Below are 12,399 nucleotides of genomic sequence, written 5' to 3' on the forward strand. Positions count from 1 at the left end.
ACTTGACTTGAAGAGGTGCATTTTCTCCGGTATCACCTCATTAACCGTCCGTGTGGAAACATAGCAAAGGCTCTTAATGATATAGCCTTTATATTTAATCCCTGTACATATGCTTACATACATATCACATGCTGTACATATGATACATGTTTAACTTCTCCAAGCTGCCAGTTTTGGGCATCTGAGCAAGCCCTTAACTCACTACTGCTCATTTAGTAAATGAGATCATTAAGAGTCGCTCGGGATAAACACTTCCAACAGGAAGTGGCTATATCTCGCTATCTTTGTCTCTCTATTTTCTCTATCTAATTGTTTCTGTGTCTCTTTTAGTAAATGTCTCTGTCTCACTATATATGTCTCTCTCTCTCTTGCTGTCTCTCTATTTGTTTCTTACTCTTTCTAAAGCTGTGTCTGTGTTTTTGTCTTTGTCTCTGTCTTTCCTGCTTATTTACATGTCTAACAAAGTTTTGAGTTTTGAAGTAATGCCATTAGTGATCTATGATGAAAGACTTCTCTGGTTCGATTCTAACCTCTAGTTTCATATTGAACATTATAAGAAGTTTTTAAAATCAGAACAATGAAAGATCATTAAAATTGGTTGCTGGCAAATCATGGTATATCAGTGGTGCAGGTGTTGGAGATGTGGTTCTTGTACTTGAGTCACTTCTCAAAGACTTCGAGTTACTGAGAGAATGTACAGGAAGGAGAAGTTTTGACCCTCTACCATCATGATCTAAGAGAAAACACTGGTCTCCTAACTTTAGAAAAGCCAAGAGTCCAATAAGCAAAGGTTTGTTTGCCTCTCCTGTGTTGGTGTAATGGTCAGTGAAGTGGTCGCTACTATCTGACTCACCTGGTTCGATTCCTACCCCTTAGCTTTCCTTTAAATTCGTTTAAAAGTTTAAAAAAACAAAAAAGGTCCTAAAAATCAGGTTCTTCAGGAGATCCTGTGGCTCAATTGGAAGAGCTTTACCTCTGGGTTGAGAGGTTGCCGGTTCAAACCCCGGCCAGGGCTCAAAGTTAAGTGTGTAGAAGGTTCCGGTGGCCGTAGTAAGGAAGGTGTCAGAAATGGCTGCGTGGACGGTTGGATGTGGTTTCGGAGGGCATATCCTGAAGCAGGGGGGCAATATCCGGGCATCTGCCCCCCCGGTGTCTGAGAAGCTGAAAACAGGGGCTTATGAAGCAAAAACGTTCAAAAAAGTATTGACTTAGTTTTGCATATATAGGGAAAAATTCTGCCAAAAACCTATCACCCTCACTTTTTCTGAGGCTGGAAGCAGCCAGTATTCACAGCCAACTACCTCATTGCTCACCAGAAACTACTTTCCACACAGCTTACCCAGTGTGGAGACAAGCCAGATTCAAACCAGCAACCTCTGAGCTCAGAGGCAAGGCTTTTATCACAAAGCCATCAAGTCCCACAACACACCTTCTTTTTTTGGGGGGTTTATCGTTTGTTTCATGCTTCAAAGCAAGAAATTCAGACCAGACAGAAACACAGAAAGCAGGATTCAAACCCTGAACCCCACCAACAGCGAAATACAAGTCTTAACCCACTGAACCATCGGAAAGGACCAGCTACGATGATTGTTTAGAGCAGGTCTATCTGTTCTTTCAAACCATCAACACAAGAATATAATGCTAAAGACAGACATAGGAAGCAAACCCATGACTAGCAGGGACAAAGCAGGATTCGAACCTTGATTCACACCATTAGCAAGGCACCAGCATTAACCCACTAAACCATCAGGAAGGACAAGCTGGGAAGCTTGTTTAGAGCAGGTCTATCTTTCTTTTTAACCCATCAAAACAAGAATATGAAGATGAAGGAATCAGGAATTTAACCTACCTCATGACTAGCAGACAGAACCCTGTCTGAACCCTGACCACCAACATTAGCAAAGTACCAACCTTAACCCACTAAGCCATCAGAAAAAAACAGGATGGGAAGCTTGATTAGAGTAGGTCTATCATTCTTTTCAAACCATCAACACAAGAATTTAACAGTAAAGAAAGATGTAGGAAGCGAATACAGATGTAAGTAGCACAAGTTGAACCCACATTGTAAAAACCAGGAAGAAAGCAGGACTTGAACCATGATCCCCACCACCAGCAAGATACCAACCTTAACCCATTGAACCATTGATGAGGACAGGCTAGGAAGCTTATATAGAGCAGGTCTATCTTTCTTTTCAACCCATTAAAAACAAAAATATATCGCTAAAGAAAGATGTAGGAAGTGAATCCTGATCGTGACTGGCAGACAGAAAGCAGGATTCGAACCCTGAACCCCACCAAAAGCAAGAAACCTGATTTAACCCACTGAACCATCAGGGAAGACAGGCCAGGAATTTTGTTTAGAGCAGGTCTATCTACCTTTAAACCATCAACACAAGAATATAAAGCTAAAGAAAGATTTAGGAAGCAGGACCATAACCTACATCGCAACTAGCAGGCAGAAAGCAGGATTCAAACCCTAGCACTAGCACTAGCCTTAACCCACTGAACCATGGAAGAGATCAGACTGGGAAGCATGTTTAGATGAGGCACAAGCCTTAAACCACTGAGCGACCACTACTGAAAAGCATGTGTGCTTTTTGGAGGGTTTATACTTTGTTTAATGCTAGCGCAGTAAGAAAGAAGGCATGTAGGACTGGCTTTGAAACCTTATCACCAGCGTGGACTATATTAAGGACCATGTTCAGGCACAAGCCTTAACCCACTGAGCTACCACAGAAGTGCTTTTTTTGGTGGAGTTATCTTTCATTAAAGACCAAGAAATCAGGAAATTAATCCAAGGGGACAAGGTCCAGAAGTTTTATTTACCAACACAGCAACCAGCTCGACCAGGAATCAAACTCTCAAACTCATCCTTGTGGGGATACTGACATTAACCCACTAGGCTATCAGGCTATCAGGCTATCAGGCTGGCTAGCTAGCTAGCTAGCTAGCTAGCTAGCTATCTATCTATCTATCTATCTATCTATCTATCTATCTATCTCTCTCTCTCTCTCTCTCTCTCTCTCTCACTCACTCACTCACTCACTCCTCACTCACTCACTCACCACTCACTCACTCACTCACTCACTCACTCACTCACTCACTCACTCACATCCATCCATCCATCCATCCATCCATCCATCTATCTATGATGTGAGGTCCAGTTAACAGCTAAAACAGGTAGCAGTAATAACTAATTTTACTTAAGTACATGTCAGAGCCAAAACTTCTTTACTTTCACTTAAGTAAAAAAGTTTAATCAGTACTTCAACTTTTACCCGAGTATTTTAAAACATGAGTATCTGTACTTCTACTTAAGTAAAGGATGTGTGTACTTTTGCCACCTCTGCTTCATGGAGCTCATTTTGTGCACAGGGGCACTGTCATGCTGCTCAAATGACCACAAAATTGTATTATACCCAAAGACATCCTACACAATTGTGTGCTTTTCTGTAACAGTTTGGAGAAGGACCACATATAGCAGAAAAAAACAGGTGTCTCAATAATTTTGTCCATATAGTGTATTATTGAAATGCATGAAGTATGAAAAACTTTTAATCGTATCAATCAAATGAACTTATTAACGAAACCTTTTAATGTTTTATAAAGATCCTTACTTATGTTTTTTTTTTTTAGAAAATCATTTAGAGCTCTAAAAGACACAGGAAGTGTTTTTTGAGGAAATATTATGTATTTCAAAAATGTCCTTTTTTTTTATGTGTTCTGTTTGCTTGCTCAGATCTACGGCTCTCAGGGTATAAACCTCTATGAGTGTCTGCGCCAGTCCTGTAGCATTATCATCGCTACCATGAACAAGATGGCCACCGCTATGCAGGAGGGAGAGTATGACTCTGAGAAGCCACATACCGGAGTGAGTTTCAAACCACAGTTTTATGTCTGCAGAGCAATTCATTATTTACAGCTAGGCCCGATATGCTCTAGACAAACACTGGAAACCATTTTCCAATTCAGATTTTTATGTTTTTTTGCAAAGTTTAGAGATGTACAATGTGTGTTTGGTGTAGATGGCTCCAGTGGAGGTGCGAGCAGCTGCACTGAGAGCAGAGATCACAGATGCTGAGGGACTTGGTCTGAAATTAGAAGACAGAGAGACTGTCATCAAAGAGCTTAAGAAATCCCTGAAAATAAAGGTACCCACATTCTTGAAAGAGACTGCAGTATACTCACATACCTTCGCTGCACATGTATAGGTGACTAATGTTGTGCTGTTGTGCAGGGTGAAGAGTTAAGCGAGGCCAATGTACGTCTGAGTCTTCTAGAGAAGAAGCTAGACAGCTCATCAAAGGATGCAGACGAACGTGTGGAGAAAATCCAGACTATTCTGGATGAGACTCAGGCCATCCTAAAGAAAAAGGAGAAGTAAGAGCTTTGAATGATATCAAACACATAATGGCTAAATGAAAAAAGCTTGTTTTCACACATTATTTGACCAAATGTACTCTGTGTCACACATCTCTGTCTATGTGTGTGTATAGGGAATTCGAAGAGACCATGGATGCTCTTCAGGCTGATATAGACCAACTCGAGGCAGAGAAAACAGAGCTGAGGCAAAGGATAAACAGCCAATCAAAGTTGACCATTGAGGGACTCAGGGGAAGTCCTGCCTCTGGCATTGCATCCATTGTGACTGGTGGCATCACAACTGGTAAGTATAAATAATTTTTTTATGTAATTATCTATATAAGAAGTGAAATAAAATACATTTTTAGGGCAGTCTAAAGTATGTATGATAATGATATTAACTTATTAGTGGTATCAAGAGTAAATACAACATTGTAAAGTCTATATATGTATATGTGAAATATTAGGCAGAATGTATGTAAGCTATATATAAATAAGCATACATATATTTAGGTGTTTTTTCCATCATTATTAAAACCCAGTTTTCCCAGACTATCATACATTTTTTACTTTTTTCTTTCTCCAAATCTAATATGTATCTTCTTGTCTCTCTCCCGATGCAGAGGATCAGAAAGGTAAACTGGATACAATTCTTGCTACTTTGTGATCTGTACTGTATGTCACAGCATTATGCAAAAAGGGTTTGCTGGAGTTTCACACATTCCATTACAGGGTTTTTATTTTCCATCTGATTTGGCAACCATTCTCTGAATTGTGAGAATTTTATCAAATGGGGCACACATGTTACAAATGCTGCTGCCATTAAGTTGTATAAGGTTGTTTGGAAAAGCTATTTTATGAGATGTAAGATTTAACTGGTGAAAAGAAGACAACGATTATAAGAACTTCGGCAATGGCATATCGATACTTAAAAACCGCTAAGACAATCAGCAAAGATCTGTGTAGCATAAAGTAAAATGTGGCAGTTTCAAATACAATTAGGAAATTTCAAATAAGAACAAAAGTTATTTCACACCATAGATGTTATACATATTAAGTAATTAAGTTATTACTTAGACTTATTAAGGAATGCCAATGAAACAGCAAAAATGTACGTTGAGGATGGTGGCAGCAATGTTTTTCTGAGCAACAAGGTCCCCCCCATTTTGGATGTATCTAAAAAATGGTGTTTTACTTCTATTGAATTTATCCATAATGCAGTGGCAGGCCATGCATTTTACACCTTCAGGGGTGTCTTGCCATCTCTTAATACCATCAATATGATGCCACGGCTAGAGACACCATCAATATTATAGAGAAACGCAATATAACAGAGCGCTGCATTACAGGCATCAAATAAATGATCCTGGGTTTCTGTGCATTTCTGTGCATTGATTCTCTGCATTACGGTTTTCCTTGGGATTTGAAATGAAGGCAAATTGTGTGTTTTTATGCAAATTCTATGGGGAAAAAACAAGTATAAATTGTGCATAAAAAAGTTTAAGAACTGTTTTGAACCTTTACTTGTGCTTTTCATGTCCCGCTTTTCTTTAAAAGTTCATCTTTTAATTTCCATATAATTGTATCCTCCTAACAAATCAATTTCTTCTCCAGCTATTAAATCCACACAAATATATTTAAGTTTGTGCAGTTTGCGGGTTGCAAGCTCTGACTAGTGCACTCTGACCATCCAGTCAAAGGATGTGAAAATGCTGACATGATCGGACGCCTTCTAGTTGGCCTCGGAGTGACCAAATCGCAATCTGATTGGTTAAAGCAACAGCTTCAAGCAACATGGAGTTTAGAGAAGGCCTTTCTGGCCCTGATGGCCTGCCACTGCCTTAAAGTGTTTGGGCCCAAAAATACATGAAGGTGGATTTCAAACCTGAATAGGTTACCGTCAAGCACTCAGGCTTCTTGGGATGAAATAATTAGCGAGTTCGAAGTTCCAACTATAAAGCTGACTTCTTATCAAAATGTTCATCCTGAATTGATAAACATCAATTGCGCCATAGTACAAAAAATAAGACTCTGGTATCATAACAAAATGTGACACTGATGCATATAAAGCTCAATTGCAATCGACCAAAAAGGCAGTAAAACATTTGAATAAATGTGAACCAAATGAAGTGACCGGTATTTTCACTTCATTTTTAATCTCATGTGAGATCCTATAGAACCTCAAATATATTCCTATGGATATCAGTTCACTTCAATAGATGAACTGAACTATTGTCTACTATTTCCTTAGCAGCAGACATTCAGAATTTAAATTGAAGACACAGCCATGACAATTTCATCTGTAAATAAACACAATATTGGAAGACAGTTAAACAGAAAACCATTTTTATTAGTTCTAAATAAACATGGTTCCATTGTTTTATTAAACTATTATAAAACGGTACAAATGCCTCACAAGAATTATTATATATTTATACATTAATAAATATATTATGGAAATGATTCAAGATAAATAGATCTGAATGATAGTAGGTGTTTTGCATAATAGCTTGACACACCTTGAACTCACCTCACTTCTTTCCTCTTCCTCTTCTGGCCTCTCTGAAATCCCTGCCTCTTTGCATGGCTCTTATGATTGTCAAACTCTATACAGTGCATGGAACTGACATCACATTAAACATTATACACGAAAATATCCACATTCATCAAAAAACGCTGTTCCTGCCAAATGCTTTTAAAAAGAGACAACGGGTTTCTAGTAATCTGTGTATGTGTATGTGTGTAGGTTCTGTAGGAGTGTGTGGTGCAGGAGGTGTGCAGGTGATAGATTCTCCACTGCTGACACAGCAGATTGAAGCTCAGAGGCTCAGCATAAAGCACCTGAAGAATGAAAACAACATACTGAAGGTCTTCTGTTCACCAAAATCACTTTGCAGAAATGTTACCATGGTCTGGACTTAGATCCAGTTACAATGCCACTAATCCAGGGAAGCCTAATTAAACTAGAGGCCTCGTGGCAGTATCCTGCTCATTTCACTGTAGGAGTAGACTGTGATGCAACACAATTAACTGTTTGGTGATTTGGGCAAACGTAGACATGCTGTCTTTTTAGACGTGGAGATTTGCACTCTTTCCTTTTAGTCACAGCAAAACTAGCCAGTCATTCAGGTCTGTAAATTCATGTATAAGGAAGAAGTTGTTACGCAGCATAAACAGCAATTTGAAAAGTTCCAATGTCTATGAAAACGCTGTGAGCATTTATCTTTAGCAGGTTACCAAATTAGTGAAAAAATCTAAGGGACAATATAAAAGAGGCTGCATTGGTTAAGCTGCCAGATAAGAAGATTTAATACTATAATAATGCTTTTTACTAGGGATGTGCATCTCGATAATAATTGATAATTGAGGTTGATGCAATTCACATCTCGATGCATAGCCAACGATACAATAAATTAAAGATACATATGAAGCAGCTACCGATGTGATGTGACCCGATTTTCCCGATTACGATGCAGTGCGATCCAATTTTGTTTTAATTCAACAAAATGCAATTCAATGTAATGCGATGCATTGGAAAAAATGTCATGCATTTTAATATGGTACAGAGTTTATTATTTTTTTGTAGCTTTTATTTCTCTGCTTCAGACAGACAGCAAATCATCAATTAACTTAATGATTAAATAAAATCAGACTTTCTTTTCCTGTTCTGTCTCCAGGAAGATGCAGCTCTACCTCTGCTATGTTAAACTGTATTCCATGTGACTCTCAGGACACGCCTCCGTCTCAATAGTGTTGTGATACGTCATATTTGCGTAGCAACAGCGGTGCTGAGAGAATGCGCTTGAGAAACAGTTTAACGAGGAGAAATCAATCTACATATCAAACATTGGTCACAAATTATTGGTTTCTTTCTAAATAATAAAAATATAGTGCATCTACTAATAATTATATATAAATAAATCATTTACTACCAATGCAAATATTTTTTAAAAACATCGCGACACAAATGCCAATGCTATCGCATCACATTGTTAACTTTTATGCTGATGCACAAATGAGAATCAGTGAATTTTATCATCCCTAATATTTACTATAGTAATAAAGTCTTTTGAGAAAGCAAATCATTACAAATCAATAAAATGAAGTTTTTATAGTGAAAAAAGCACCAGACACAATGTTGGACGTTATAATAAAAAAATAATTGTTAATTACTGCGATAATATAGTAATATAGATCACGTTGTACAGTATGTTATATTGTATTATATGTAATCGACAATTTCCTGACACATTATATTTACATTTCTTATACTTGTTATTACAGTTGATTAGCCATAATTTCCATTTCAATTGCATCTAGGCAGAGAAGATGCATGCTCAGCTATCCTCGCTTCCTCCGCTGAACGTTTCTAAGCTGAACTGGCGTGAAGGTTGTAGACCTGAGGTCCTATCCAGCGCTCTCTATCGCAAAACAGACCAGCTCCTGGAAACTCTGCTGCAGATGAGTGCCAACATCAAAGTCGTAGACATCACTGGAAAATCTCCAGGTTAGAGTTCCTGGCCTGCTCTGTCAGTTACACCTCCGCACTGACACACTCTTTATATTAATATAGAGAATATTTCTGTTTATATTTTTGTGTTCAGTGAGCCCCAGTGCCCAGCTCCTGGAGCAGACAGCGAGGCTTCAGTCTCTCGGGGAGACTCTTGACAGGCTGAAGGTAAAAGCAGGTTTAGAGCTTTAAGCCTAAATCATTATCGTGAAATGTAATTGCTGACTGACCTGTCACACACTGTCCTTTAGGATGAAGTGGCAGAGCATGTGGTTTCTCAGAAACCTGGCGCTCAGGTTTCGTCTGACTTTGCGACGTTCCCCTGCACCTCATTCGTAAAGGTAAAACACTGAGACGACTCATGACGTTTCTGTTATTATACACCAATCATGCATAACGTTATGACATTACAACATTGACAGTTTAAGTGAAAAAACACTGATTATCGCTTTATCATGGCACCAGTTAGTGGGTGGGATATATCATGCATCAAGTAAACATTTTGTCTACAAAGTTGATGTGTTAGAAGCAGGAAAAATGGGTAAGCGTAAGTATTTGAGTTGGGGTTTTCCCGGTCTGCAGTGGTCAGTATCTATTAAAAGTGGTCCAAGGAAGGAACAGTGGTGAACCGGCGACAGGGTGAAGGACGGCCAAGGCTCGTTAATGCACGTGGGGAGCGAAGGCTGGCACGTATAGTCCGATCAAAGAGACGAGCTCCTATAGCTCAAATTGCTGAAGAAGTGAATGCTGTTAATCCTCGAAGGGTCTGGACTGTTTTGGCAGCAAAAGGGGGACTAACACTATATTAGGCAAGTGGTCATAACGTTATGCCTGTTTGGTGTACACCTTGGTGAATAGCTGCTTTGTTGTTGCATCTATCTTATTGGCATCCTAGATTTACATTTACATTTGTGGCATTTAGCAGAAGCCCTCGTCCAGAGCGACGTACAAAATGGCTTTGAGTCTCTATCAATGAAAAAATCTACACTTGTACACTAGCTTACAATTTAAGATCAATCAGCCTACAACTCTTGAGTTTTTTTTCTTTGAGTAAAGCAAACTTGGAAAGTGTTTCAGAAAGAGGTAGGTTTTAGACCGCTTGAAGATAGTCAGGGACTTCGCTGTTCAGACATCTAGAGGAAGTTCATTCCACCACCTTGGTGCCAGAACAGAGAAGAGCCTTGAAGTATATTTACCTCTTATCCTGAGAGAAGGTGGTACCAGTCGAGCAGTGCTGGAGGATCTCAGACAGCGTGGTGCAGTATGAGGTGTGATGAGGTCTCTGAGGTAAGATAGTGCTGGTCCATTTTTGACCTTGTAGGCAAGCATCAGTGTTTTGAATTTGATATGTGCAGCTACCAGTTGAGGAAGAACTTGGGGTAGATCTGCCAGCGGAGCGTTGCAGCAGTCGAGTCTCGAAATGACAACAGACTGAACATGCACCTGGGCAGCCTGTGCTCCTAAAAATGGATGAATCCTTCGGATGTTGTAGAGAAGAAATCAACAAGAACGAGCCACGTTAGCAGCATGTGAGGAGAAGGACAGTTGATTGTCCATAGTTACCCCAAGGTTGTGAGCAGTGGCTGAAGGGGAGAGTAGAGAGTTATAAAGAGATATTCTAAGATCCTGACCTGGAGATGAATCACCTGGGATGACCAGCAGTTCGGTTTTGCCTGGGTTGAGTTTTAGTTGATGTGCACTCATCCAAAAAGATACTGTATGTCCGCCAAGCATGCCAAGATCCGAGCGAAAGCTGTGGTATCCGAAGGAGGAAAAGAAAAGGCAAGTAGGTACAGTAGGTGGTAGGTAGAACCTTATAAAACCAGGTTTATTTGCGATCGGAGATGTAAAAAAAATTTGGAAACAAACACCATTTATGTATAAAATATGTTCTATTGATGAAATCACCACCCTGATCAGCATCCTCTCGTTTCTGCTTTCCTCCCATTTCACCTTTGTTTTTCTCCCAGGCTAAGGAGGAGAAGATGAAAGATGAAGTTTTGGTAGGTCGTGTGATGGTGCCTTGCACTCGGGGGCAAGAGCAGGTTCACCGTCTCGTTCTGTCCCAGTACCAGCTGCAGCGAGTGCATCGCCTGCTTCAGACTTAATAACCTTCTGCACGAACGAGCCCTGCTGCCGCGTCCTGAACAACCCGGCCCACTTTCGCTAGATGCAGCTTTAGCTTCACCATCAGAAGCGTTTGTGTGAAATATGGAAACCTGGATCGTGAACATTGTGAATGGCAGGGACTGGGAGGGAATGTTTCTTTGCCTTGGCATCTTCGTAGCCTGACAAGCACATCCTCCTACTGGGGCGCAAGGCAGTAACTCAATATATTTGTTGCCCAGCAAAATAAGTCGTTAGAAAATCTGATAGGATGCAGTTTAAAAGCTGTTACTGCCTTTTGCTTTAGTAGGACACTGTTTACTTACTGAGTGCACTTTTTTTTTTTTTAACATCAGTGGATGAATCCAAAAAAAGCAATTTGCTCCTTAAATATTAAGCTTGCAAACAGATTTCAATATGACACAAGTGCATCATTTTCTCCCAAACACTAAACAGCAGTGTGTTTCCTTTAACCTGATTCAACCCATCAGATAATTCCCAATGCATTCTCGTTAAAAAGAGGGAAACCTCTGACGTTCCAGATCGTCAGGGAGTAACACAAGCAGACATGTGCTCTAAAATATAAACGTGTTCCGAATTTTATATCTGGCCCAAATCTATTACAAGCCAAAAAAAGAAGGGATCAGGGGTTTGGCGAAAAGCTAACCAAGCCCCCTGCATTATTCATGTTTTTGCAGTCCTTTTTTTGTCATCCACTAGCTTTTGGCATGGCAGAACTAAAAAGAAAAAAGCATAGCTTAACATCTTTTATAGGAAAAATCCAAAATCAGCTTTTGAAATAATGCAAACTGTCTAAAACATAAAAAAAAACACAAAATGGCATGCATCTGAATCTTAATGTTTGCTTTAACTATGAGGCTAAAACCATTCATAAAGAATGAGATTCAGACAATTTAAAACTAGTTCTAAATATTTAAACCAAAGCTGGTTAATGTGCTACTTTGTTTTTTTCTTTTCTTTTTGGGAACAGGTAGTCTAGAGAAAATCCGAGCTTGCATAACAGCACACGACCAATACATTCATACCAGTTAGACAAGTATGATCAATATTCAATATTTAATAGTCAATATTCCAGTGATCATACGTAAGTCGATGTTGTCTTAAGTTATTAACCTATTTATTGTGTAAAAAAAAAAAACGCCTAATGTTGCTTACTTATTGACGTCCTGAAGAACGTGTTTGATACGTGACACCTGAATAAAGATCATCTAACAGATGCGACATGACATTTCATGTGTCGTCACGTCTATAGATTAACAATGTGAACGCATTTGTGAACAACGAATACGGGGCAGTGAATGTAACGGCGTTTGATATCGACCTCAGAAACCACGATCATGATTAAAAAAGCTGCTTTCATCAGATTGTACGCGATCTTGGCATTTCCTTTTTCATTTCCT

The 12,399-nt window shown here is 39.3% G+C and overlaps 1 protein-coding gene across 7 annotated transcripts in view; it reads left to right on the forward strand.

Annotated features, from left to right (window-relative positions):
* dctn1b (dynactin 1b) overlaps window positions 1-12,220 on the forward strand; it is a 37,643-nt gene extending 25,423 nt beyond the window's left edge. For 6 of the 7 annotated variants that reach the window (XM_046867796.1, XM_046867756.1, XM_046867778.1 and 3 more), the window contains 10 exons: window positions 3,740-3,871; window positions 4,026-4,151; window positions 4,238-4,380; window positions 4,497-4,666; window positions 4,986-4,997; window positions 7,109-7,230; window positions 8,683-8,869; window positions 8,967-9,040; window positions 9,124-9,213; window positions 10,843-12,220. In XM_046867796.1, coding sequence (XP_046723752.1) covers window positions 3,740-3,871; window positions 4,026-4,151; window positions 4,238-4,380; window positions 4,497-4,666; window positions 4,986-4,997; window positions 7,109-7,230; window positions 8,683-8,869; window positions 8,967-9,040; window positions 9,124-9,213; window positions 10,843-10,980 — 1,194 coding nt within the window. In that variant the 3' untranslated portion in view covers window positions 10,981-12,220. The remainder of the gene's footprint in view (window positions 1-3,739; window positions 3,872-4,025; window positions 4,152-4,237; window positions 4,381-4,496; window positions 4,667-4,985; window positions 4,998-7,108; window positions 7,231-8,682; window positions 8,870-8,966; window positions 9,041-9,123; window positions 9,214-10,842) is intronic. The other variant, XM_046867762.1, reaches the window with a different exon arrangement.
* The last annotated feature ends 179 nt before the right edge of the window (window positions 12,221-12,399 follow it).

The sequence above is a fragment of the Silurus meridionalis genome, chromosome 2 (assembly GCF_014805685.1).
Source record: "Silurus meridionalis isolate SWU-2019-XX chromosome 2, ASM1480568v1, whole genome shotgun sequence".
NCBI lineage: Eukaryota > Metazoa > Chordata > Actinopteri > Siluriformes > Siluridae > Silurus > Silurus meridionalis.